This window comes from Myodes glareolus, chromosome 4 (genome assembly GCF_982192425.1).
Source record: "Myodes glareolus chromosome 4, mMyoGla1.1, whole genome shotgun sequence".
NCBI lineage: Eukaryota > Metazoa > Chordata > Mammalia > Rodentia > Cricetidae > Myodes > Myodes glareolus.
The window spans coordinates 24,457,189-24,484,569 of NC_142029.1; the positions used below are offsets into that span (position 1 = coordinate 24,457,189).

Sequence of the window (27,381 nt, forward strand, 5' to 3'; positions counted from 1 at the left end):
AGGGCCAAACAGAAACCCTGTCAAGGGGTGAGAGAGCACACACATACATACAATAAGACAACACCCAGAAAGGACTGGGAAATCAATAGGTAGAGGAAGGTATCTGCCTGTAATCCCAGCACACAGCAGGTCGGAGGCAGGAGAATCAAGAGTTCTAAATCATTCTCATTTCATAACAAGATAAGGACCGCAGAAGGTACTTGAAATAAAAAGAAAGAACAGGCTGGAGAGATGCCTCAGTGGTAAAAAGCACTGACTGCTCTTCTAGAGGTCCTGGTTCAATTCCCAGGACCCACAGAGCTGCTCACAACTGTCTATCACTCCAGTTCTAAAGATCTGATGCTTCCCACAGACACACACGCAAGTAAAACAAATAAATCTTTTAAAACAACAAAAAGTCAATGTTTATGAAAAAGAAAGACATGCTGAGAAAATACTGCAAATTAAGGGAAACTAAAAAGAGAAATGGCACAGGCCAGGCACAGACCAGGCACAGACCAGGCACAGACCAGGCACAGACCAGGCAGGACGGCACAGGCCAGGCACGAGGGCACAGACCAGACAGGACGGCACAGGCCAGGCACAGACCAGGCAGGACGGCACAGGCCAGGCACGAGGGCACAGACCAGGCAGGACGGCACAGACAAGTAACTCTACCACTCTGGGGGCTGAGGTAGAAGGACTGTTGTTATTTGTGACCAGCTAAGGCTGCATAGAACTTTGTCTGAAAAAAAGAAGTAAAATTAAGAACTGATGTAATGGTACGCGTCTTTAATCCCAGAACCCGGGAGACAGAGGTACAAAGATCTCTGTGAGTTTGAGGCCAGCCTAGTCTATATAGTGAGTTCTGGGATAGCCAGGGCTACAAAGTGAGATCCTGTTATTTCTTCAAAGGAAGAAATAACAAAACTATTATACTGACTTTAAGTCAGCTGTGGTTTATCACTGTATGTTCCAAAACACAGAATAGCTTTGACTTGACTTATTTATTTAAACTATCTGTTTATCTACCTATCTATCTATTTTGGTTTTTTCAAGACAGGGTTTCTCTGTGTAACAGCTCTGGCTATCCCAGAACTCACTTTGTAGACCAAACTGGCCTCGAACTCAGAGATCTGCCTGCCTCTGCCTCCCGAGTATTGGGATTAAAGGCGGGAGCCACTACAACCCAGTTGAGATTGACTTTTTTAAAAAGTACATATTTAAGTGTTTAAAAGCATAGAACTTTCCAGAACTAGAGTTTAGGCTGCTAGTGCCACTGATCGATTGCCGTGAGCCCCTTGCTCCCTGGGGCGGGCCTCCGTGCTCACTCCCATTTCAACATACAGGCTCGGGGCAGAGACGTTCCATAAAACGAGATTTATTGCCAAATTTCGAGAAAGATGGTTGATAAGCAGAAGACACTGGAAGCCTCCTTCCTCAGTGACAGGGAGGCAGCCCTGTGCAGTCCCCATCCCCAACCCACCCCTCCAGCAAGGGAGCCAGTGGCATTTGGCCATTAAGGTAGTAGCCCCAAGACTACTTGCCCAACTAACCACTGGACAGCACAGACTGGGGCTCTAATTCCTGGAAGCAGGTGCCTTGGCAGACGTCCAGCAGCCTTCTTGCTGCTGTAGAAGGCGATTGTTCTCAAGGGACGATGGCAAGGAATCAGGACTGGACACCTGAAGACATTCTTGTTCTTGTACAGGAGATGGAGGGACAGGCCGCCTGGCATAGGAGCCCCAGGAGTGTGGCTTGAGGCTGACAGTGTGGGGGGGGGGGGGCTCAGGAGCCAGACATTGCTGTTCACTCTGCCACTGACTGCGACCCACACAGCAAGACAGTGACAGCGCAGTAATGAAGGCATTAGCCTGCACCGGCCGGCAGGCCTCGGTGGGCACAACTGGTGGCTGGGAGCAGGGCGAGGGGAAAGGCCACTGGCTGCTATGACTCGCCCTTCTCTTCCAGTAAACAAAAGTGCACATGCAGATCCCAGGTGAGGGCTCCTCCCCCAGCGCCCCCAGCCCAGGTTCCAGCCTCAGTCCTGCTGGCTGCCGCAGTGGGTTGGAGACTCTAGGGTGGCCCCCAGAGCCAGAGGCGATGGGAAGGGAGGAAGGAAGGCGAGGGGAGAAAACACTCCTCTCATTAAGAAGCGAAAGGAGGGGCAGCCCACCAGGGGCCTGAGAGGTGGGTTGTAGTCACAGACTCCAGCATGTGAAGAAAAGGGGGTGGCTATCAGAGCTGTCTCAGCTGAGGAAGACCACAGAGACCCAGATAAATCCCATCTGGGAGGCACAGGAGGCGGGGGTGGGGGCAGAGGCCTGTAAAGGTTGATTAATGATAATTGCATACAGGTTTTTCCGATGGTAACACAGGCCACTCTAGGGTTTTCATCTTCAGAAATGTGCATGGCTGGATAGAAGCTGGCCTGGGAGCAGAGACTGCACCAGGAGACTGGCGTTCCTCTTCTCCCCTGAAAGCCTTGAGATCTGACCATCTAATCATAGCTCTCCACAGGGGAAGGGACACTGCAGGAAGGATCCGCGGTTCGCAGACAGGGACACGCCACAGAGCAAATGGCTCCGTCACCCAGCTGCTTACCCCTCTTTAGGCTCCAGCTAAGGGCCAGACAGATTTCACTCAGCTGACAGATGACCCTACAGCCTGGACCCAAGGTGCCTATAGCTACTCCAAGTGGATGTGGCTGGTTGGAAGCTGCCTGATGAGCAGGAGATGGGAGCCTCAGGCAGCTCAGCTGTGCTCTCCACAGAAGTCAGGAATGTAAACTATTGGGGGTGAGAACCGAGATGATGCCATCCCGGAAACTCCAAGTATGGTGCCAGAGGCCTGGGGCAGTTTGCAACAACCACAAAGACCACAGGAGTATGTGCTCCATCCTAAGCCCAGAGCCTGGAAAAGAGGCCGGAACAGGGAGCCAGCCAGGTAGCCCGCCAGGTAGCCCCAGGTGATACCTGGCACCACTAGCCAGGGTAGGGTAGAAAGGACATTAGGAGCTTTAAGTCCTGGCCAAACTTGATGGCTCCGATGGTGTGTCCACAGCCTGTGCTGTAGCTCATTTCTTAGCAAGGCTAGGCAGTGATGTGCGCGTAGGTGAGCTTGTGCCTCGGGCTCGGCAGGCCTAGGGTGCACTTCTCCTGTAGAGGGTCACCAGCTCCTTCCGTTTCTGCACTAGCCCAGGCGCTTCTTGGTTCAGCTCTCCCAAATCCCTCATTTCCTGCAGGACCTGGGTAGCCTGCCTCAGCTGCTCCACAGCCTGGCTGAGCAACGACTCGGCACACACAGGTTGTGGTTCGCTGCCCAGCACCTGGTTCAGCAACTGCTCTGTCTGTTTCGAGGCCACCTTCACTTCCAGCTGGGCCCGGTATAGCTTTTCCTTGGGCAGCTGTGCATGCCGAGGCCCGTCTCTGAGGAGGTCCCCAAGGGAAGAGGAGCGAGGATGAAACTGGGATGGCAGGTCCCAGGAGGGGAGTGCGGGGGCTGCTGTTGCCTCCTGTGGAGCAGTTCCAGGGGTGCCCATGGCAGACTCAGGACCGTCATCCATGCCATTCACAGAGACCTGTGTTGGGCCTGGGGCGGTGGTCTCGGGGGTCTCAGAACTCTGGGATGGAGCAGAAGCATCCACCCCACTAATACAGGCCTTCATCTTCTCTGAAAGGATCTTGGGAGGGGGTGCAGGGGGCTTTTTGCTCTCCCTGGGGGCAGTCTCTGGAGTCTCCGAGGAGGGCACCTTGGGCAGCTGGGCACTCTCAAGAGCAGAAGACTCCTCTGGACTGGGGTTCTCCCAGCTCACCTTCAGTTTCTCAGACAACGTGCTGTTAGGGAGCCTATTAAAGTCACTGTCCTCCTCTGCTGGGGTCTCCGCATCCTCTGGACTCTCAGGATTGGCCTCGGGGCCTGCTGAGACAGGAGTCGGGGCTCTCTCTCCTGCAGGAGTCTCCATGCTGTCGTCAGCGCTGGACGTCTCTGGTACCGGGGAAGGCTTGGCAGGAGGCATGAGAGCCCGGGGTGGCTCCTGGGGCTGAGTTTCATCGACTTCACTGACGGGAGCAAACACTGGTGGTCCACTGTCCGGGACATCGAGGTCCAGGCGCAAAAGCCCGTCAGAAGCCGCACTGGCTACCTGGTGTGAGGGTGGTATCCAGGTGTCATCTTGGATGGCCAGCGGGTCAGATACAGGTTCCCCCAGATTGCCTACTCCACCTACTTCTGCTTGTCTAGAGAGCTCTACCCAGCCTTTCTGCCCTTGACTTGGCCTGATGCTGGGACCTTCCTCACAGTATAGGGACCTTCCAGGGAGCTTCAGAGGTCACGACGTAGGGCTGAGCAGGAAGCCTCTTCCAAGGTCCCTCAGATGGTGCAGGAGTGGGGAGGGTGGAGTCCAGGCTAGGACTCTTGCACACTTTTGCACTCACCACACGGTACGGCCAACACTTGGGACCACTACTGAGGCAGGGCCCTCCCTAAATTCTCAGAGTCTCTTCCCTAAGGCTGGATTCAACCCCCTGCACATCCTCCTCTTGACTAGCCCTTCCTTTCTCTCTCTGCGACTCCTCTCTCAGCTGACAGATAAGGGCAGGCTATCTCACATCAGAACAAACCTTCCAAGGACCCTGTGCCCTTCCGGCCTGTGGTTCCCTGCTTTTGGGGCCCCTGAAGCTCTGCACCTCGCAGCCCTAAACTGACTCCTCTGTGAAAATATTCTGCACATGTGGCCACGTTCTTTCCCCTCAGTTCTTCCCTTGCTATTGTGGCTGCCAGGTCCTGTGCTGATGTCCCCAAATCCTAAGTAACCCAAGCCCACTTGCTTCTGCTAGTGTTTCTTGACAACCTCTGTACTGGCTACCAGCCCTCTCCTTGTCAAAAGGCTCCTCTCCCGCAGCAGCCATTGCTGACAGCCTTAAGTCTCTTATTTGCTGAGTGTTTTTTCCTGGCCTTTAAAGTCTCTCCCCAACAGTCCTACAGGTCTTTTTCAGGCTACTCCTTACCATTTCTTCTTGCCTGGACCTTTTCCCAAATCACCTGTATCTGGGCCTGTGGCATCTCTTGTTTCCCACTGTGTATTACCTATCCCTTTCTCTTCCTCTTCAACCCCTGACAGAGCCTAGAATCCTTCTCCCTTCATTTCTTCCTCCTTTGACCCAAATCCACCCTAAGGATCTCAAAGAGATCTCCGGAACATTTCTTCAATCATATCCCTAACTCTTGCATCTAGGCCTCCGTAACTCCTCCCTCTTCATGTCCAGTCTAATCCCCAAACCAACTGAGCCCCGCAGCACAGCCTCAATTATTAGGCGGGGTGCCTTAGCTCCTACTGATTCCTCCAACAAGGGTTCCTCTCACTCCCACCTATCAACTAACCTGGTGCTGTTGGGTTTCAAACTATTGCCAGCTTCAAAATGCAATTACTCCTCCATGGTCCCTCCTGCCCCAGTCTCCTGCAGCTGTCTCTCTCTCCTGAACTAGTCACAGCTAATAGGAAGAGGCCTACTCTTTTGCTTCTCAAGTCTGTTTCCTCTGTCCAAGTTCACTGTGTGAACCACAATTGGAAAAGGGCCCAAACATCTCTGTTGTCCTTCCTAAACCCATACCACTTAGCAAGCCCCAACTCCAGGTTAGCCCTGAGTGTTGACTTCCACCCTAAGGACCTGGAATCCCAGGTCAGCTGATCTCCCATTATTCAAGCCAAGGGAAGGCCTTACCTCCTTTAAGTGGATTCTTGTTGGTGGCCGGCGCCGCTGGCCCCCACGAACCCGGTTCCGTGTCACATGCTCGAGGGCACAGGTCTTGTCTACTTTTACCTGGGAAGGAGTTAGAAGCAGCTGAGTCCCTGCCACGTCTTAGGAAGACAGGAAACACTCACTGCCCAGACTCAGAGTCAGGGTCTGCACTCAGCATCCTCTCAGCAGGGTCAGCCTCCTGCCCTCATGTCTCCCTACTGTGACCTCCCCTCCTCTCTGTGTCTACCCTGTCACTGGTGTTCCCTCAGCTGAGTGTGACAATTCTCATTCTCTGCAGCTTTCCTTCAGCTCAGTCTAGTACACATCCCTAAGCAGCCCCGAGACTGCTCCGGGGCTCAGCTGGGACAGGAGGGGTAAGCCAGATCAGGACCCTCTGGGACCTAGCATGTATCAAAGTCTTGCCCTGACCTCTCTCACTCTCCTAACCTATGCCCAGGCCAGGAAAGGGCACGGCCTCTATGGCTGGGCCTGACTGTGTGGAAGGCAGCCTCTCTTCCCTGAGTCAGGAAAGGTGGGCCCGCCAGTTGGGAGGTTTGGACTCTGAATGCCGGAACTGCCTGTTCCTGGGAAGGAGCAGGACTCTTACTCCACTGAGGAACAGAGGGAACCCGCCAAAACGGTTAGAGACCTGTGAGGCCATGGCGTCTGTGGCCACTTTACCATCCATGATGTGGCCCACCATCCCTTTCCCATATAGAAACATTTTTTCCATACAGTGAAAGACTGAGTGTGATATAATGACTCGAGAGAACACACAGGACTCACAGGCTGGGACAGGGCAGGGAGGTGTCTCTCAAGTCTCATCTCCTGCCATCCAAGTTTGTTTGTTTGCTTTTTTGTTTTTTAAGATAGTTTCTCTGTGTAGCTTTGGAGCCTGTCCTGGAACTCACTCTGTAGACCAGGTTGGCCTTGAACTCACAGAGATCTGCCACCACTGCCCAGCACAAGCCTAACTTTTTAAACCACCATTACCCTATGGTAATACACAGCACAGGGGCCTCAGGAATGGAAGGTCATTGTAGACAAACAGGGAAACCCTGCCCAGTTCAGGTTCATAGGCCAACTGAAGAAGGAGCTCATGGGCTGGGCAGTAGTGGCACACTCCTTTAATCCCAGCACTCAGGAGGCAGAGGCAGGTAGATCTCTGAGTTCAAGGCCAGCCTGGCCTATAAAATGAGTTTCAGGACAGTCCGGGCTACACAGAGAAACCTGTCTCAAACAAACAAACAAACAACAAAAACTAATAAAAAAAGAAAAGAAAAGGAAGGTGTTCATGGGCTCACGTGCTCTAAGTTCACCCCAGCCCTCAGGCTTGGAGCTGCCACTGTTTACCCAGTGAGGCTGGACTGGAAGGACATGCAGACTGCAGCCAGTTAAATTCTACCCACTACCTACATTCCCTTTCTTGGGTGACTGAGCCCAAGACCCTGCACAGATGCTCTGCCACAATTATGCTCGCAGTCCAGGTGCTTTTCAGTTTAAAATGAACGACTAAGGGCTGGGGATGTGGCTCAGCTGGTAGAGCGCTTGCCTAGCATACAGGAAGTCCTGGTTTAATCTCCAGCACCTCATAGAACCAGGCTGGGGGGCACACTTGTAATCCTAGCATTTGGGAGGCGGAGGCAAGAGAACCAGAAGTTCAAGGTCATCCTTAGCTACACAGTGAGTTTAAAACCAGAACGCACAAGATGACATTCTGTCTTAAAGAAAGAAATCCTTAATTTACCCATGCCTTAGTTTCCTTGGTAGAAGCCAGACACTACCACTCACTTTGAAGGACTTTGGAGGAGATTAAATGAAGTAGGCCGCAGAGTTTGTAGCAATGATGGAACTGAGGGGCAGTGTGGAATGAGGGGGGACAGCCTTCTCCTAAACTGATGAATGGGACAGAGAACAAAGAACCCTCCAGAGCATGGCACCCCATACCTCATCAAAAGCCTTGTTCTTGCCTCGGCTGATCCCTTCGTTGAGGGCTTTGATCCAGGATTCCTTCTCTTCTCCGCTGGGGGCCTGGAATTTGATGTCACTGACCTGGGAGAGACAGGTGGGGAGGATGGCAGATATTTTTAGGGCTCACATTTGGGGTCTTTAGGAAGCCTCCCAACCCAGATTCCAAAGGGAAGCCTGAATGACCCAGAGCAGTTCTGACATCAGGCTTTAAGTGGGGAGGGGAGGCATCAAGAGAGAGGCCCCCTTCAGCCAGCAGCTTCCAGAGGCGTGAAGGCAACCAGCCTCATCCTGCAGAAAGGAGTCTGATGCCGTCCTGCTTTATAAGGCTCTTATCTTATATATATCTTTTTTTTTTTTTTAAGATTTATTTATTTATTATGCATACAACATGCTGTTGGCATGTCTGCCTACATGTCAGAAGAGGGCACCAGATCTTATTACAGATGGTTGTGAGTCACCATGTGGTTGCTGGGAATTGAACTCAGGTCCTCTGGAAGAACAGCCAGTGCTCTTAACCTCTGAGCCATCTCTCCAGCCCTCTTATATATATCTTATCTTATCTTATAAGGATAAGATGCACAAATAAAATCATGCTAAGTGAAGAACAAGCCAGAGACTGACTGCCTCCCCCTGTGAGGTACCTAGAAAAAAACCCAAAGACAGAAAGTAGACTGGAGAAGACAGAGTGGAAGCCAGTATTTAATGGATTTGGTTGCAGTTTCGTGAGTTTTAGACGTGATCTGAAGAAGGATGGTGGTGACGGCACCACCTGAAGAGTGAGGCTAATGCCTCTGAATGCTCACTCAAAATAGTTAAGGAAACTTTGGCCAGGAATGAAGATGCATGTATTTATCCCAGCACTCAAGAGGTAGAGACAGGCCGGACTCTGTGAGTCTGAAGCCACTCTGGTCTACATAGAGTTCCAGGCCAGTCAGGGGCAGGGGCTACGTAGTGAGACCATGTCTTAAAAAAAAAAAAAATCCGTCTATGTGTTTGATCTTATATGGGCTGCGGTGTTTGGTCTTATATGGGCTGCGGGGACTCGGGTGGAACCTGGAGGCCCCGGTGCAGCTGATCTGGGCAGCCAGCTTACTTAGGGATTCCATCCATGTTGCTGCCGGTCGTGCACCAGGGTCACAGGCAGGGCATCATACCCACATGGGTTTTACACATGTATTCAGGTTAGCACAGTCAGCCCTTTACCACTGAGTCACCTCCCCTGCGACAAAATTGTTTTAAAAAGATGTATCTAGGGCTGGGGATGCCACTTAGTTATTGGTTGAAGCCCTGGCTTCAGTCCCCAGCACCACACGAACCAGGTGTGACTGTGCCTGCCTGCAGTCCCAGCCATTGGGAGGCGGAGGCACAGGCAGGAGAGTCAGAAGTTCAAGGCCAGGTTGAATACCTGAGACTCTCTCAAGAGAAAGTACCGAAGGAACTAAATCTGGAGCTGACCAGAAGGCACCCCAGCCTTCGCCTGGACAGTCTTACTTTCTCGTTCATGAAATGGGATAACACAGTTTACTACAAAGCAATGCTGAAAGAATTAAACAGGATCAGAACTAAAGCCCGGCACATAGTAGGTGTTCAGTAAGTAGTAGGTGAATGAGACAACGCATGAATGAGCCGGCCTAGGTTCCTCCCTTCGCCCCGTTTCTGGGCGGCTGCCTACTCTCTGACCTCAAGACGCCCTAGTTCTCTGTTGGTGTGGCCAGTTTGCCCATCCCCCGCCCGGTATTAGATAGCGCCTCCTGCCACTCTGCCAGCCAGTTATGTAACACCACAGTACAGTGCACTTGGCCTGGCCCCCCTCAGCATCCTCATTATATAACTTCCTCCTGGCAGCACCACCTCCTCCTCATACAGGACCCTAGGTCCCCCCTCCACGCTGGCCACAGCCAAATGCTCATTTGCATGACCGGGCTAAATTAGATCCTGGCAGCAGATCTGCAGTTAAGTCAGAAAACCCTAGGGCACCTTGGCAGCTTCCTCTCAGTCCAGCCTTCAGGGCTGCAGGGTCTCAGGCAGAGGCCACAGGGCATACCGGGACTACAAAGGCCACCCAATCCTGTGAGATGCCAGGGGTCTAGGCAACCCTTCTGATCCCTGCTGCCACACCTGTTAGGGGTTCAGGGTTTATGGGGCCCCCTCCCTAGTACAGACTGGCATCCCAAAGTCGGGAAACACACAATGGAAGTCAGTAGCATCAGGAGTGGAGCAGGGAACTGTCAGGTGCCGAGTTCTCTCTTCGTAACTCTGATCTCAAAGGGCTGAGAACAAAACTACTGGACTCAGTTGCCCCTTCTCCACTGACCCAGTCCGCCAGCCACAGGCTGCAGGGAGGGTACTGGTTCCCTAGGAGAGATACGGCCTCAGGGAAAAACCTACTGTGCTGGCCAATGGACTCACAGGGATGAAAGAACACAATGTCTGGGGATCCAGTTCTACCATAAAGTACTGTGTGATCCTGTCTCAATGAGCTCCGCATACCACAGGGATGACTGCCACAGAGACAACCAGAATGGACACCAAGCAGCTATGCCTGGTGGGCTCAGGCTACAGCTCCATGCCACAAGCCCCCTGAAGAAGCTCTAACAACACAGGCTCTAGCAGAAGAAACCATGCTAATAAGAATGGTTGCAGAACAGGCAGCCAAGGCCTGGGAAAGGGGGAAGGGCAGAATGGCAGATAGGAAAAGGGGGGAGGGGAAGAGGAGGCCGGAAAAAGGAAAGGGCCAAGCTGGCCGAGATCAGCAGGGCAGCAAGGCCCAGCAGTGGCCACCCTGCTTCCTGGCAGCCGCTGTCTGTGACCTCATGGACAGGGGCGTGGGGATGAAGCAGCAGGGGGAGTGGGGCACGCAAGACACTGGAGTCTTTGTTTATTTGATTAGAAAGGAAAAAAGGCAGCCTCAGGACCAGACAGCCAGGGTCACGTGACCTCCTGGCCAGCTAGAGGCCACAAGGAAGTTGGGGAACACCCAGGGCGATGGGAAAGGCAGGAGGAGGACATGCACGGCCTCTGGGGAGCCCCACTCTAGTGCGGAATGATGAGGGTCAAGGGCCCTTGAGCAGGAGTCTGGCTGTATCTTCGTCTTCACAGTTAGCACCGCTGGCTCCAGTCCATCTCCCAAACTGTCCTGTTCTCTCCCCCAGAACCAACCTCAACTCTTGGAAGGGTCATGGGTGGGAGGAAGGCTGTTACCACAGAAGCTGAGAAGCTGCTGTACAGATGGGCTCCTCTGAAGGGGTCCTACTGCTGGGAGACCCACCTAGCACACAGCACCGGCCGATTCACAGAGCTGGCAAAGTAGGTGACATGGGCAAAGGACAGACACAAAACCTTCTGCCACCCCGCAGCCGCAGAAGACACACACACACAGTGGTCCTGACATGGCTAAGCGGTACCCGCGCATAAGGAAGTGCACATGCATGGGCAGACAAAGGTGCCGACCTGTGTGTACTTTGCACCTCTCGAACACAGATGCGTACTTTGTTCAGAGGGGCAGCAGGTCTCCAGGACAAGAAAAGGCTTACAGGGCCTGAAAGACCATTCTCTTGTCCTCAAAGTACCCTAAACAACAGATATCAAATGAACCTGGGCCCCAGCCTTGACCTTCAGGACACCATAAACCTGACCCCGTCCTGGTGATACATTCTTGAGCGGAACAGACTAATGAGGAATGCGCACTGTGCTCTCTTCCAGCATCCAGGACCGCAGGGACCACAGAAGTGTAAGTCTCAGCCCACCTAATGGAACCTGCAGACTGCCTTCTTCCCCATGCTAATCCGCTAATCTTCCCAGGCAGATCCTGGCTTGGAAGGGAGGCAGCCTTCAGGATTACCCCTACCTTGTTCCCGGGGGATCGCAGCAGGATAAAGCGGTGCTTCCGCTTGAGGACGGCACGAAGGTCCTGGCATTTCTCATAGCTTCCGAGTTCCACCGTCTCGACACACTTCTGCTCGTCCTGGAGAGAGAGAGAGGCCAAAGAAGTGAGAAGAGAGCCAGATCCTCCAAGAGCCTCGGTCACAGAATATACGTTCCAGACTCTGATCCTACTGGGCAGGGACACCGCATCACCAAGATGTGGTATTCAAACCCTAGCAAGGAAACAGTGCCAGCGTGTGCTGGCGGCACGTGTCCACAATGTTCACCATGCGGATTAAGAAGCGGGATACAGCCAGGTGGTAGTGGTGCACGCCTTTAATCCCCAGCACTTGGGAGGCAGAGGCAGGCGGATCTCTGTGAATTCGAGGCCAGTCTGAGTTCCAGGACAGCCACGACTGTTTCATAGAGAAACCCTGTCTTGAAAAAAACAAAACACACACACACACACACACACACACACACACACAAAGAAGTGGGATACACAGTAAGGGGTGGTTTGTGCCTAAGGATTGGGTTTAGTGAGACTAAGACGAGAGGCAAAAATAGGAGAAGCTAAGGAGGTTTAGAAAAGGATGCCTGGGGATCTGTGCGGGTGCAGTGGCCAGACAGAGATCTGTGGAAGAGGCAGCCTAGAAGAATCCAGGATGACATGAAACACGGTGAGAGCTTCCCATGAAGAGCGTGAACCAGACACGTGGGCTCAAACGCCCTGACTTCAGCCTAGTGATCCTGAGCCAACCGGCTCCCTCACTTAACATCTCCCCATCCTGATTGCTAGCTAGGCAGAGGGGCCTCTCACGAGCCCAGGCAAGAACATAAGAACACTCCCCCCACCACCAGCAGCCTGTCACTTCAGCCTCATCACTATGTAGGCCAGTGGCCAAACAGTGCCTGGTCTCCACCACTGACTAGTTTTCTTGTGACTGACTCATGACCAAAACATTCCATCCTTTGGGGGAGCTCCTCAAGCAGGGATGTAAACAACAACAACAACAACAACAACAACAAAAAGGCTTCAAGATCTCCCTGAAGATGACTGGGTTCAGAAACCCCATTGCCTGCCATGGTGATGCAGCTGTCACTGAGTCATTTCTACTCCTGTAAGTGACCTCGAACCCATGTTCCTGTAAGTCACTCCAACAAAACTCATTGGTTCACCAAGCTGGACTTTGGTGGTGTCCGTATTTTGTCTGTCATGGGCTTCCTATCTGGGGTGACTAGATGAGTGCTTTGTTTCCCCAGGAAAATTTTTGTCACACAACACCAGGCTGCCTTCTAAACTTCCTGCCTGCCAGCCCTGACACTAGAAGGTTTTGGGCATAGGATACCTCTCGGGCAAGCTGCCTAGAATAAGCTCTCCCTTAATAGTGGTTAACTGGTTCCTCTTCTGGAGGTGACCCAGTTGGTACAACTTCCTGGGAAGCAGAAGCAGGCTGTGCGTGTATGTATACACACACACACACACACACAGAGAGAGAGAGAGAGAGAGAGAGAGAGAGAGAGAGAGAGAGAGAGAGAGAGAAAGCAAGCCCTGGATGGCCGTAAATTTGCTGTGTAGACCAGGCTGGCTTCAAACTCACAGAGATCCACCTGCCTCTACCTCCTAAGCAATGGGATTGAAAGTGTACACCACACACATACACACATGGCTGCATGAATGCTTCTGCTGCTGCTGCTGCTGCTGCTTCTTCTTCTTCTTCTTCTTCTTCTTCTTCTTCTTCTTCTTCTTCTTCTTCTTCTTCTTCTTTCTTCTTCTTCTTCTTTTTCTTTTGAGACAAGGTTTCTCTGTATAGCCCTGGCTGTTCTGGAGCTCGATTTGTAGACCACACTGACTTCAAACTCACAGAGACCCACCTGCCTTTGCCTCCCGAGTGCTGAGATTAGAGGCATGCGCCACCACCAGCTGGCTTGATTGATGCTTCTTTGGTTGCTCTGTGCCAGTGGCCCTCCAGTGTAGGATGTAGTGCTCTCAGCCGCTGAGGGCCCCTATCACTTAGTGACAGGGTCATGCAAACGTCTACAAAAGCACTGACCAATGCATCTAATGCCACTTGATAACTTGCCAGAAATGCAGCTTTGTGGGTACCTTCTGATCCATTCATAAACTAGGAGAGCATGGGCTGAAAATGCGAATTTGTTTGTTTGTTTTGTTTTTCAAGACAGGGTTTCTCTGTGTAGCCTTGGCTGTCCTGGAACTTGCTCTGCAGACCAGGCTGGCCTCGAACTCACAAAGATCCACTTCCCTCTGCTTCCCAAGTGCTGGGGATAATGTGGATTTTAACCATCACTCCAGGTGACCCTGGTGTAAGCAAACTCTTGAGAACTCTTTATGCCATACATATTCAGTCTCAGCAGCCTTGAGGCTTTTAATAACATCCAAATCTGCTAAAGGCACTGCACACTTTGGCCACAGGACAGAGAATCATCGAACTAAGCAGGAGGCTGCCTCCCACTTGGCTAGTTTCCACTGTGCTGGAAGGTGTTATACAGACTGCTGGGAGAAAACAGTCGCCAATGGTCTTTCCCAGCTAGAAACCTGCAAGTGACAAATCCATCAGTCAGGCAAGATGCGCTCATTCGTGCAACAGAGTCACAACTGTTACGGGTACAGCCAACTTCTCTCTGACCAGATCTGAGGCCTGCCCTACAGAAGAGAATTCTTGGCTGCTGTTATTAACCTATCGTGCTCTAGAGAGGTGGCTCAGAGGTGAAGAGCAATTGCTGCTCTTGCAGTTGCTTGAGTTCAGTTCCTAGCATCCACCCGGTGGCTCACAACCATCCGTAGTTCCAGTGCCAGGGGAGGCTATGATGACTTCTTCTGACCTCCAAAGACACCAGGCATGAATGTGGTGCACATACACACATGTAGGCAAAACATCCAAGCACATGAAATAAAATTAACTTTCCTCTCTCTCTCTCTCTCTCTCTCTCTCTCTCTCTCTCTCTCTCTCTCTCTCTCTCTCTCTCTCTCTCTGTCCCTCTTTTTGAGACCAGCCCTAATTGTCCTGAAACTCACTTTGTAGACCAGGCTGGCCTCAAACTCACTTTGTAGACCAGGCTGGCCTCAAACTCACTTTGTAGACCAGGCTGGCCTCAAACTCACAGATCCTCCTGCCTCTGCCTCCAAAGTGCTAGGACTAAAGGCATGCGCCACCACCGCCTCACAAAATAAATCTTAAAACAATAACAACAACAAAAAAATAAAATAAAATAGAATAAAAAACACCTGGTCAAAGACCATGTTGGGGAGGTCCTAGCTGGGAACTTACTGCTATTGTTTCACTAAATGCCTTTTTTTTAAAAATATTTATTTATTTATTATGTATACAATATTCTGTCTGTGTGTCTGTCTGCAGGCCAGAGGAGGGCATCAGATATCAGTTCAGATGGTTGTGAGCCACCATGTGGTTGCTGGGAATTGAACTCAGGACCCTTGGAAGAGCAGGCAATGCTCTTAACCTCTGAGCCATCTCTCCAGCCCCTCGCTAAATGCCTTTTAAATATATGTTTATAATTCATAGATTAGTGCTGCGCTCAGCCTTGGCCGGAGAATTTCTGTTTACACCGACAAACTTTAATGCAGAGAGTCAAAACTGATCAAAGTGTTTCAAGAATGACTAACTGTTGAGTGCTCAACCCTGAAGAGGACATCTCCATCAATCTCTTTAAGGAGCAGAGAGCATCATGGAAGTGGGGGTGGAAAGAATGTGAGAGTCAGAGGGTAGGGAGGAGAGCTGTGGAACACCGTCTCCTGGACACCATCTGACTGCTGCAACCATCCATTCACAGCAGCAGTGGCTACCTTTATAGGATTCCCACCAACATTCTGTCATGGGTGGGGAGGGGAGCATGAGGCTCCACTCAGCCCTGAGGGGCTAGAGCAGCCAATGATTGCTGAGGAAGAAAGCATTTTCCTGGTGGTGTAATCATTGTGAACATACCCTCGCTTAAGTAAATGAGCCTCTACTTATGGCCATGTAAGCAACACTAGTTAAATGCAGTGGGGACGGACATACACACACACACACACACACACACACACACACACTTGGGTATGGTGGTGGCATATATAATAAATTACATATATATGTATATGTATATATACACACACATATAAACACACACACACAGTGCCAGAAAGATGGCTAAGTAGGTGCACTGGCTGGTTTTGTGTGTCAACTTGACACAAACTAGAGTCATCAGAGAGGAGGGAGCCTCGGTTGGGGAAATGTTTCCACGAGGTGCAGCTGTAAGGCATTTTCTCATTTAGTGATCAATGGGGTAGGGCCCAGCCCATGGTGGGTGGTGCTGTCCCTGGGCTGCTGGTCCTGGGTTCCAGAAGAAAGCAGGCTGAGCAAGCTATGGGAAGACATCCAGTAAGCAGCTCCCTTTCACAGCTTCTACATCAGCTGCTGCCTCCAGGCTCCTGCCCTGTTTGAGTTCCTGGCTTGACTCCCTTCAGCAATGCTGAAGTGTGAGCCTGATAAACCCTTTCCCCCCCAACTTGCTTTTTTGGTCAAGGTGTTTCGGTGCAGCAATAGAAATGCTGACTAAGATGGTAGATAAGCATTCTTACTGCCCAAACTTGATAACCTGGGTTCAATCCCCAGAATCCACATGGTGGAAGGAGAGAAGTGACCCCTCAAGCTGTCCTCTGATTGCCACAATAACAGTATGGCATATGTCCCTCCACCCCACAAGTAAGTACGTAAGTAAATGAAAAGGCAAAAGAACCCCCACACCCAGATAACACCTCAGATCAAACTTAGGGTGAGGCTCAGACCTCAGTACTTTTCTTTTTTCTTTTCTTTCTTTCTTTCTTTCTTTTTTTTTTTTTTTGGTTTCTCAAGACAGGGTTTCTCTGTGTAATAGCCCTGGAACTAGCTCTTGTAGACCAGGCTGGCCTCGAACTCACAGAGATCCACCTGCCTCTACCTCCCGAGTGCTGGGATTAAAGGTGTGCGCCACCACTGCCCTGCTGAGCTCAGTACTTTTCAAGGCAGTTGGCTGTATGGGTAAGGCAGCTACCACTGAACTGTTTTCTTCTCAGCCTCTCAAGGGAAAGAGAGCTGATGGCCAGGGCAGCCTGCTCACTCTGTCCAGGGGCCATCAGGTGTCAGTTCCCATTTTTGCTTCCACGCATCTCTTTTTAAGCCCCGATCCTTAATCCTGTTCGGGTTCTTCCATGAAACATACAGACCAGAAAAATTCTTCTATTCTGGGAAGCTCCCCTGATAACCTGCCCTGATCCCCCAAATTTTAGTGCTCTGTGTCTTACCCACTACGGGGGGCATGTAGACACCTATAGAGCACCTGCCAATAACCATGCTAGATGCCAGGAACGCTGAACCTCGACACAGAGGATCACAGTTCTATCTCACCCTTGCCCGACTCTCTCCTAGTCTCTGTGTGTCTGTCTCATATGCTCCCCAGCGGCACTCCTCATGACATATCTCTCAAGAGAGGAGTACAGGGGTTGTAGCTATAGCTCTATAGGGTGCTAGAACACTTGTCTTGAATATACAAAGTCCTGGTTTCTTCCTCAGCACCACACAACCCAGGCATGGTGGCTGTCTTAATGGCTGACAACTGGATGGGGGATCACTTCTCTCCTTCTGCAATGTGGGTTCTGGGGATCGAGTTTAGGTCATCAAGTTTGGCGGTTGTCTTAGTTTATCATGTGATAGACACCATGATCCAAAGCAGCTTGGGGAAGAAAGGGTTAATTTCATTTTACAACTTGAAGTCCATCATCTAGGGAAGCCAGGGCAGAAACAGGAATCTGGGGGCAGGAGCTGATGGAAGTCATGGAGGATGCTGCTCACTGGCTTGCTCCCCATGTCTTGATCAGCCTGCTTTTTATTTTTATAGCACCCAGGACCACTAGTCCAAGGGTGGCACCACCTTCTGTGGAACGGGCCCACCCACATCAATAATCAAGCAAGAAAATAAACCACAGGCTTGCCCATAGGCTAGTGTGGTGGTGGCACTTTCTCAGCTGAGAGTCCCTCTTTCAAAATGACTCCAGCCTGTCAGGTTGACACAACAATTAGCCAGCACAGTGGCACACACCTATAATCCCAGCACTTGGGAAGTGGGGGCGAGAGAATTAAAAATTCAAGGACATCCTTAGCTAGTTCAAGGCCAGGTGAGGTCACACAAAACCCTGCCTTTGAAAACACACACACACACACACACACACACACACACACACACACGAGTACCAGTTTGCCAGAATGGTGCCCAGCCTAGAGTAAGACCTTGGCATCCAGGAGAAGCTCCAGCAACAGTTCCACACCCCCACCTACCCACGCTCCCCTGTGGACAACTACCAGTCCAAATGCACCCTCTTCTTAGGAACAAATTCACTCCTTCACTACCCAGCAACCCAAGGCTGCCTGGCTTGGGACAACTCAACACCGAAGTGCTGAATCATCCAGGGCCTTCTGCAGTTCAGAGAGGATAAAGCAGGAGGCACTGGGCGGGGGCAACAGTTTTGGAACATCAGCCTCTGACAGCAGAGAAGCAGCCAAGAGCCATCTGCACCCGCCTAGTTCCTTACATCAGAAAGAGGAATTGAGCTAATAAGCATTTCTCAATTCCTTCTCCTGAGCCAAGCTCCATCCCTGGATGCTAAGTTCTTGGAATCACATTTAAGTTTTTCATAGTGATTTTTTTTTTAAAGTATGATTTGGATTTTTCATCTTTAGGGAATGTGAAACCCTGCCCGCTTCCCAGCTGTGGCCAGATGTGGAAAGGCAGTCTAGGACAAGTATGGCAGCGCCTGACAGGCTGACAGCTGAGAGCCTGTCACTCAGCTCCTGTAGCAGCTGGCACTGGAAATAAAACATATCAACCATCCTCCCGCTTTGCTTTTTCTAATAAAAATATCCCTCGTCTGCCACTTTCCCAGCTGTGGCACATCCTAATTTGGTAAGTGCGGAACATCTGGGAGGCTGTCTGCTCATTGTCATTCCTCACTGTTCTCCCACGACTTCTCCGTCATCCAGACTCCTGGGGACTCAGCAGCAGGACAGCAAAGGTGCTTTTCTTTTCTTTCTTTCTTTTTTGGAGACAGGGTTTCCTCTGTGTAGCTCTGGAATTCATTCTATAGACCAGGCTGGCCTCAAACTCAGAGATCGCCTGCCTCTGCCTCCCGAGTGCTGGGACTAAAGGCGTGTGGCTGACAGGAAGCTTTTCAAAGGCAACTCCTTGAAACCCTTAGATCAGGCTACTTGTGCTTTTGTGGCCCAGGGCACTTAGGGATGTGTGAAGCTGCCTTAAAGGGGCTGAGAGAGGCTGATAGGTAAGATGCAGGCTCCTTCTGTCTTCACAGAGTCTATCTATCCATTCTCAGCCAATGGGCCTCTGGGAGCCTCAAACCCAGCACCCAGAGGAATAGTCACCGTTCCTTCCCGTCTTCATGTAACAGCATCTCTGATGCTTCCTTAATAATTTTAGCTTTTGTTTTGAGACAGGGTCTCACACTATAATCTAAACTAGCCTCAAATTTGGGCAATCCTCCTGCTTTGCTGGGATTATAGGTGTAAGGCTGTCAATTTTAGTATTCCTAGGTTGTCCAAATCTTAAGCCTGGGAAGGGGATGAGAATCTGAGTGTAACCCCAGCATTTCTGCCATGAGATGGGAAACAGAGACAGGAAAATCCCCAGGAGGCTGTGGTCCAGCTAGCCTTGAGTATGCAGACAAGAGACACCCTGCCTCCAACAAGGCAGAAGGTGAGAACTGACACCCAAGGCCGCCTTCCAACTTCCATACGTGTGTCTTGACCATACAAGCCCTCACAGATGAACACTTACGCACACACATGTGTTGTGCACATGTAAATGTCTAAAGAAATAAATGTTTAATAAGTATCAACTGCTAGCTCAGTGTTGGAGGAGAGAGGAAGGCTGAAGCTTCTCAGTGTTTGGAACAGCCAGGCAGTTACAAAGTCGGAAAAAGGACTCCAAGCCTTAGTGAAGTTTCTAGTACCAATTCCACTGGAAAGCCCTTCAGGCGACATCTCCTGTTGAAGCCAGCAAGGAGTATTAACATTTTATTTGTGTGTTCTTTCGTTTGTTGTTTTGGAGACGGGGTCTTTCTCTGTCGCCCTGGCTGTCCTGGAACTCTCTATATAGACCAGGCTGGCCTCCAACTCACAGATAAACCCCTGCCTCTGTGAGTGCTGGGATTAAAGGTGTTCACTATCACTCCTGAAGCTTATTTAACATTTTAAAGTTTTTCAGCCGGATGGTGGTGGTGCATACTTTTAATCCCAGCACTCAGGAGGAAGAGGCAGGTGGATCTCTGTGAGTTTGAGGCCAGCACTCAGAAGGCAGAAGCAGGTGGATCTCTGTGAGGCCAAGTTGGTCTACATAGGGAGTTCCAAGACAGCTGAAAAGGGAGAGCTTGTTTCAATAAATAAATAAATAAATAAATTCATACATACATACATACATAAAAAACAGGGTGGGGGGCTGGTGAGATGGCTCAGCAGTTAACATGGCTGGTCTCACAAAGGACCCAGGTGTAGTTTCCAGCACCCATATCACAAGCACCTGCAATTTCAGTTCCAGAGAATCTGAAGGTCTCGTCTGGCCTCCCTCAGCACTATACACAAGGTGCACATATACACATAAATGAAAATGCTCATACACATAAAATAAAAATGATATTTTAAAAAAAAGTATGAAGGTTAAGGGTTAATTAACATTTTTCGTTGTGCCAATGCTGACTGAAACATCTGCAGCTGTGTTTTTTTTTTTTAAATGCTTCTGTGAAATTTTGGCCAAACCCAGGAAGTTCCAGTGTATAGGTAGGTAGTTGAGGAGACTCAGTACAACATGCACAGAGGGCCACAGACTCCTCACTCAGGAACCCTAAGTTTGAAGTATCACCCTCATAATACACACAGAGACCCAAAGGAGATAAGAGGCCTGCCCAGAGTGACACAGCATGTCAACGGCGAAGTGGGGGTCAGTGTGACAGCACACACCTCTAATTCTAGCACCCTGGGGCAGAAGCAGGTGTATTTCTATGACTTTTTAGTCAGCCAGCCTGGTCTACATAGTAAGACCCTATCTCAAACCAAACACAAAAGCAATCAAATCAAAAGCAAAATGGAACCAGTCTTCTGGCCCCAGTCTTAGGGTCCTCCTGCTGGCCTGGCTATGTCTCTGCTGTCAGGGTCAAGCAAGACCTCACCTCATTCTCGTAGACGAGCAGCTGGGCTTGGCAGAGGAGCAGGTAGCGGTCTTTCCATAAACCCAGGAGCCCTCCACTGCTCTTCTTGATCCAGCCAGCCTTGTCTGCTGTGCGTGCTCCACGAGGCTTCTCGCTCCCCTCCTTCACACTCTGTAAGACAGTACCAGGACACATCATGAGGGCTGCTGCCATGAAGCCATATGGTCCGCAGATCACACAGGGGATGCGTCTAGTGTTGGGTATATCATCCTACGTGAAGTTTCCTCAGGAAACCTCTAGGTGGATATCAGAAAAAACAGCAGTAGTAACAGCCACCACCTTACACGTGAGCCCTGTGCTATGTACATAACACATAGCTTCACCTAACTTGTATAATTGCTCTCCAATACGGCAGCACTGTTAGCCACAGTCACAGCAAACTGAAATTCAGATCACATGGCTAGAGAGACAGAACCAAAATCCAAAGCAGGGCCTCTCTGAACTCATTTTCTTCCCACTCCTGTGCCTCCCTGTGTTTATTAAACTGGTGAACAAATGTATGGAGCCCATATAATGTCACATGTCACCAGAGAGAGAACAAAAGCAATACAACCTTCCTTCATCGAGTACACAGTGGGGAGATGGAGCAGCTAAACAAGCAAATACCCAGAAACACACACATTAACTAATGTAAAGTGCTATGAAGGGGCAGAGGAGATGGCTCAGTGAATAAAGGTGCTTGTCACCAAACCTAAGGAACTGAGTTCGATCCCCAGAACCCACATGGTGTAAAAAGAGAACTAACCCTCACAAGTTATCTTCTGATCTTCATATGCATGCACACATGTACACACATACACATGTGTACACACACGCAAATGCAATAAAAAAAAAGAAAAGGCCACAAGCAGACATGGTGTGTAAGAGGATACTGGGGACCTGGTGGCTCAGAAGGACATCATGAAATAGAGGATGTTTAAGCCAGATCTAGAAGAACAGAAGGACGAGTCAGTGTAAGGCACTTTCTCTCTCTCTCTCTCTCTCTCTCTCTCTCTCTTTATATATATATATATCTTCCTGACTTTTGAAAGACTCCAATCCAGCTTCCTGTCCTGAAGCAGGGGACCCCTTAGTTCTCATCCCATGCCAGGGTAGGGCTGTGGGGTGGCTACTTCCTCTGATGAGGACTCTGGGAACTGTCTCTTCCATCACAGGCTGCTGTGAAGTTCAAATCATTCTGTAGAAGGTAGCTACACGGTAGTCTCAGGGTCTGTCATGCCCTATCCACAACTTGCTCAGATGGCTGGGTGCTAGGTACACAGGAACACAGATGGCTAGGTACACAGGAACACAGATGTCTACATGCCTACCTGATGGGGTCAGATTCACCCCTGAGTCCTAAGCACTTAATCTTGTTCTTTGATACCTAATGAATGTCAAAGTTCTATCTGTAAAAATAAAAAGTTCAATATACCCTATTTCTAACCACTGTGCTGAACTTAGAGGTTCCTGGGGTACTGAGTGTGCAAGAAGTTGGCAGAGAAAGGATCAAGAGTGCATCAGAATCGAGAGGACACTAGAAGGAAATCAACACTGACTAATTTCAGCTGCGTTATAATTTACATAGAGCTCCAAAAAGGGCCCCATTGAAAAGGCACGCCTCTCCCCAGAGATACCCTGTGGCCACAGATGTCTTTGGAAGGACAAGTCCAGGCAGATATAAGTGTGGTGAGCTGTCAGGAGTTGGGCAGGGCCTGGCTTCTGTGTTATGGCAGAGAGGCTCCAGCCAGTGTCTCTCTATGGCCCTTCTTCCTCCTGGAACTCCACACATTCTGCTTCACTGGGAGCGTGGGCTTTGGAGCCCACGTCACACAGACCAGAAGGAGATGGAGCAAACGACTCCACTCCTTTCTCTGTCTCACTTTGTTCACCTGGGAAGCGGAGATCACCTGGGAAGCTAACAGTTCCTGTATAAGTAGGAATCCATCTTGCTTTTCTGCCTTTTGACTAAGATCAACATGGAAACAGGACTCCATGAAGGCAGGGGACTTTGTTCTGTCTGCTGTTGTGCTCAGACAGTGCCTGGCACACAGTTAAGGGCTCGATACACGTTTGTTACTAAATGAGAACAAGGCACACACATACCCTGGTACACCTTGAGCCTAGTAACTGGCAGCTGTTACTCTTGTTATTGTTGTTCTGCCCATCACTGCCAGCCCTCCCTTTGAGTCCCAGAGACCTCACTCTAGCTCTGGTTTTCAATTCAGAACGAGAGCTGAGCTATATCTGCTGGTCCCACACCTCCAGGAATGTGGGATATCCTTTCTGGTCTTCTAACTTGGTGGACGGCAAGAGAAATGGGGAAGTGGGCTAGTTCCAAATGATCTTCCCGGACGTAGGAATGAGGAAGTGAGGAGGCTGACAGTAACCTCCCTGCCAGGGGAAGGAGGAAGAGACTTCAGGGCTCTCTGACAATAATGGGAGATTCTCCCATTCAGCCATGTACCTAATTCCTCTCCCTAACCACTGCTCACAGCATGCTCTCACAGGCTGGGGGACGTCCAGGGACCTAAGTCTCTCAGTGACCCAGGCAGGCTGCCACACGGTCCAGGACTGGAAGAGAACTACAGAATAGGAATCCCTATGCTCACATGGCGCACACACACACACACACACACACACACACACACTTCTATCAGCACCCCAGCACTGCTGGCCACCTCCTGGGCCCTGAGCTCTCAGTGTCTCCTGAACAAGGTCGTGGGGACTGTGGGATGTGAAGCTGCTGTTCACATCGTCCATCTCTGAGTTCCAAGTTTCTCTTCTGATTCCAGGGATCTCACGCCCCTGCGATCTCCTCTACCTGCCTCCTCCACCGTCTGCTATGTGAAACTTCACATCAGCTGGAAGCTCTGGGGGCCAAGGCTGGAACCCAGGCCTTGATCGCTGCCACCTCCGGACTGGGAATGTACACCAGTGCCTAGTATAGTATACAAAGACAAGATGGTAGGGAAACCAGTCCAAGGTCTGGAAGGTGGGTGGGGACCAGTATGCACTGGGCAGGAGGGTTAGAGGAGGTTAGGGAAGGGAACAGTTGAGGGTTTGCAGATGGTGTGAGGCAAAGCCCAGCCATCCTACGGGAGGCCTGGCTAAATGCCAGGGTCCTACTTGCCTCCACCCTCCACCGAGCTCTCTCCCTGCTCCTTAGACCTTCTCCCACCGGGGGTCTGGCTACACCCCAGTAAGTTTTAACATGGTGCCCCTCCCCTTGGCAGGGTTCACAGGGGAGGTTTTGTCTTGCTCAGCCCAGTCTGTCCAACTCCTCTCTTCTTATTGACCAGCTGACCACTGCTTCTGTTCCCCTCCCAGCCATCCTCAGCAGGCCTTCTCCTGCCTCCTGCAAGCAACTCCTGACGTACCCCATGACATCAGTCTGGCTTCCTAGGCCTGACATGGGAGTGTATCAGGGCTATTCTTTCAAAAAGCAAGGAGGAAAAAGAGACAGGTTACCCTGACCCTGAGTAGGAAAGAGAGACACAAAAAGCTACAGCAAAGTTACAACAGACAAAAGAAACCTTGTCGGCATGGCACATGGCAGGCAGCTTGCGATGACTTCTGCCCTTTGACTAAAGCCAACTCCAAGGCAAGCATGGTAGCACATGCCTTTAAGCCCAGCACTTAGGACACAAAGACAGGAGGATCTCTGAGTTCAAGGCCCGCTTGGTCTGTACAGGGAGTACTAGGCCACCAGCCAGGATGACATAGTGAGACCCTGTCTCAAATTAAAAAAAAAAAAATTAAGGATCTATTCTATCAGAGGCCTAGAATGAAGCATATGGAGAGAGGGAAAAAAATACAGTCCCTGCCCTAAGGGATCATCCAGGTTAATAAAGACAGTACACAGCCTGCCTGAGGGAAGCTTTAGGAGGGTGGGTGGCTACCTCCTTCTTGAGGGAGCACTTGTCTGTTGGGAAACTCATGGCATTTACGCCGACAGAGTCCCCCATCCTAGCCTTCTGCTGCAACAAGGGCCTGGGATTGATACAGAAGTTCTTTCAGAAGGCAGGCATAAGTGGAGAAGTAAAGGCAATAAGGCATCAAAGCCTTCCCACTCTCGTGGCTCTGAAGAGGTGGCTCAGAGTTAAGAGCACTGGCTGCTCTTCCAGAGGACCTGGGTTCGATTCCTGACACCTACATGGCAGCTCACAAACATCTCCAGTTCCAGGATATCTGGTGTCCTCTTCCGGCCTCCAGAGGCACCAGCCACACAAGTGGTTCACAGACACGTATGCACGCAAAACACCCATGCATATAAAATAAAAAAATTAAAAAAAAAAACACTTCATATTCTCTCAATCCTTTTTGCTACGGAAGAGACAAAGCACAGCAGAAAGCGCAAGAGGTTGGCCCAGTGTCAAAAAACCTGCGACAGGACGCTGCCACGCCTGTTTCAGTAATGGTCAGGGCAAGTGGGCAGTCTGGAGCCAGGAAAGGGGTGGCTTGGGGTGGGCAATGGGTCAGAACCAGGGAGGGCGAGAGCTAAGGTTTCCAGCCTTACTCCAGGTTCAGCAGCAGTGCCTCCACTGATAGTTTTGGTTTTCAGAGCTTTTGCACACACATCATAAGACTTCTGGATTCCCCTTCCCTTCTCATTTTACAGTTGGGAAAATGAAGACCAGAAAACACAGATAGACAGATGCTAGAGCCCAACCCAGCACTTCTCCAAGCCTCAGTCTGACAGAGACCACCATCCTACATCACACACAGAGGCCAAGGGAGGCTTGGCCCAGGGGTCCTGGGACCCAGGAAGTGCAAAGCCCGAGGGCAGAGAGCAGCTATGTGAAGGTGAGGTGGAAAGGCAGCCTGAGGGTCAGTGGCCATAATTAAGAGGCATTTAAGAGAAGGGTGATAAGAGGCATGGGGAAACAAGGGAACACTGTTACATAGGAAGCAACAAGAGTTAGGGGTACCAAAGAGAGGACAGGCACAGAGAGCTTCCAACATGGGGTTGGACAGGGAAATAGCATGGGCAAGACGTTAATGAGCCGGATAGTCAGGAGTTTTTGGTATCTGGAATCAGAAAGTAGCAATGGTAGCAATTCTGAATCAGAGGGAGCACAGGGCAGTGCTGAGCCCAGGAAGCCCCAGGAGGACTTCCTTCAACTGGGGACCAGAGCAGATCAGGAGATGGAGTAATCCTGACCCACACATCCTCTGGGAACAGGGGAGGGGCCTTGGACAGAGAGTACAGCCATTGCAGGAGGGGAACGGAGGGGCAGGCAGCAGCCCCACCCATAACAGCAAGAGAAACCACAGCAAAACAGTGGCCTGCCTTTGCTCCTTACCTGGACCCACTCTGAGTGCAGGGACCACAAGCGAACTGTCAGGTCTAGGGGAGGAGGTTAGGCCCTATGTTTTATAGAAGAGGAAACACAAATTGAGAGGGGAAGTGACTTATCTACCATCCCACACAAACTCAGGGTCCAGCCTACAGGGAACACAGCCTTGCTGCTCCGGGAAATACGCAAGGGGACACTGACAGGAACACAGGCAGCTGAGCTCACTAGGGCACCCCAGCTGGCAGGGTGGCTCCGGAGGAGAAACCTTCATTTTTCTTCCCCACCCTTTAAAAGATAAGAAAGTCTTCTTTTTATTCATTTCATGAGCATGCAGCAGGTGACTGCTGTGTATTGGAACCTTGGATAACGGGAACGCTGCGAGAGCAGAGGGCAGAGGAAGCTCAAGGGGCATGCCTGATCCAGCCCCTGCTTCTGAGGGAGGTAGCTGACCTGACCCTTCAACTAACATCCTCAGACAGACAAGGGCAAAAACAGTGGGGACTCTTGGGAGATTTACACAAGGAAGACAAAAGCAATTTCTTCGGTCCTGCCACCAGGCTCCATTGGTTTCATTCCTTGAGACAGTGGCCTAGGACCCCTAAGAACTTCCCTCCCCTAATACACACGCATAAGCAGTCTGACTCCTCAGGAGTCAGACCTGGCCTTGGCAGGCAAGAAGTCAAGAAAGGGTGTAACGGGATTCAGGCGCAGCAACCCAATCTACTTTCAGCAAGTCACCCAACTCCCCAGGGCCTCAGTCTCCCCGTCAATCCAATGGGAATCATGACAGGCACTGTTTCCAGTTGGTGAGAAAAGCCCAAAGCGTAGCGGAGGATGCTGTCGGCGAGATGCAGGACTAGACCTCCACCCCGCCCCTACCCCATCGGTCCAGGCTCTGCCTGAAGGAAAGAAGGGAAAGAGTGTGCAGAGACCCGTGCAAGTAGGGCGGGCAGGACCCCAGTCCAGCACCCTGCTCCGTCTGGCCCAGCTCTCACCTCCTCCTCCATGGCGAGTCTGTGAGGTCCGGCCGTTTAGCCGCTTACTGCTGCCCGCGCCGCGCGGGCTCCGCTTGCTCCATCTATGCGCAGCCGGGCGGCGGCTCGCTGTTTTCTGTCCCGCCGGCTGCCCGAGGCCCAAGAAACTTCGGGGGGCGGAGCCGGGGCCGGGGAGGGGCTTCCGGGGACCGGGGGCGGGGCCGGGGAGGGGTGCAGAGACCCCCCCCAGCCCCCGCCCGCAGCGCAGTGGAGGAGCGTGGCCGGGTGGGGGTGCAGGGGCGGGGCCG

At 51.0% G+C, this 27,381-nt stretch overlaps 1 protein-coding gene across 1 annotated transcript; it reads right to left on the bottom strand.

The window, feature by feature from the left end:
* Positions 1-1,344: 1,344 nt before the first annotated feature.
* Plekho2 (pleckstrin homology domain containing O2) lies at positions 1,345-27,250 on the bottom strand. The gene is made up of 6 exons (XM_048423366.3): positions 27,095-27,250; positions 20,782-20,931; positions 11,539-11,655; positions 7,668-7,772; positions 5,703-5,801; positions 1,345-4,123 (listed from the first exon to the last, which is right to left on the bottom strand). Exons 1-6 carry the CDS (start codon positions 27,104-27,106, stop codon positions 3,122-3,124), a joined length of 1,485 nt encoding a protein of 494 aa, XP_048279323.1. The 5' UTR covers positions 27,107-27,250; the 3' UTR covers positions 1,345-3,121.
* Between the last annotated feature and the right edge of the window lie 131 nt (positions 27,251-27,381).

Coding starts and splice junctions, on each gene's coding strand:
- Plekho2 (XM_048423366.3), bottom strand. Junction 7,773..11,538: donor TGCGATCCCCCGGGAACAAG/GTAGGGGTAATC, acceptor TGTCTCTCCCAG/GTCAGTGACATCAAATTCCA. Junction 4,124..5,702: donor CAAGAATCCACTTAAAGGAG/GTAAGGCCTTCC, acceptor CCCTCACACCAG/GTAGCCAGTGCGGCTTCTGA.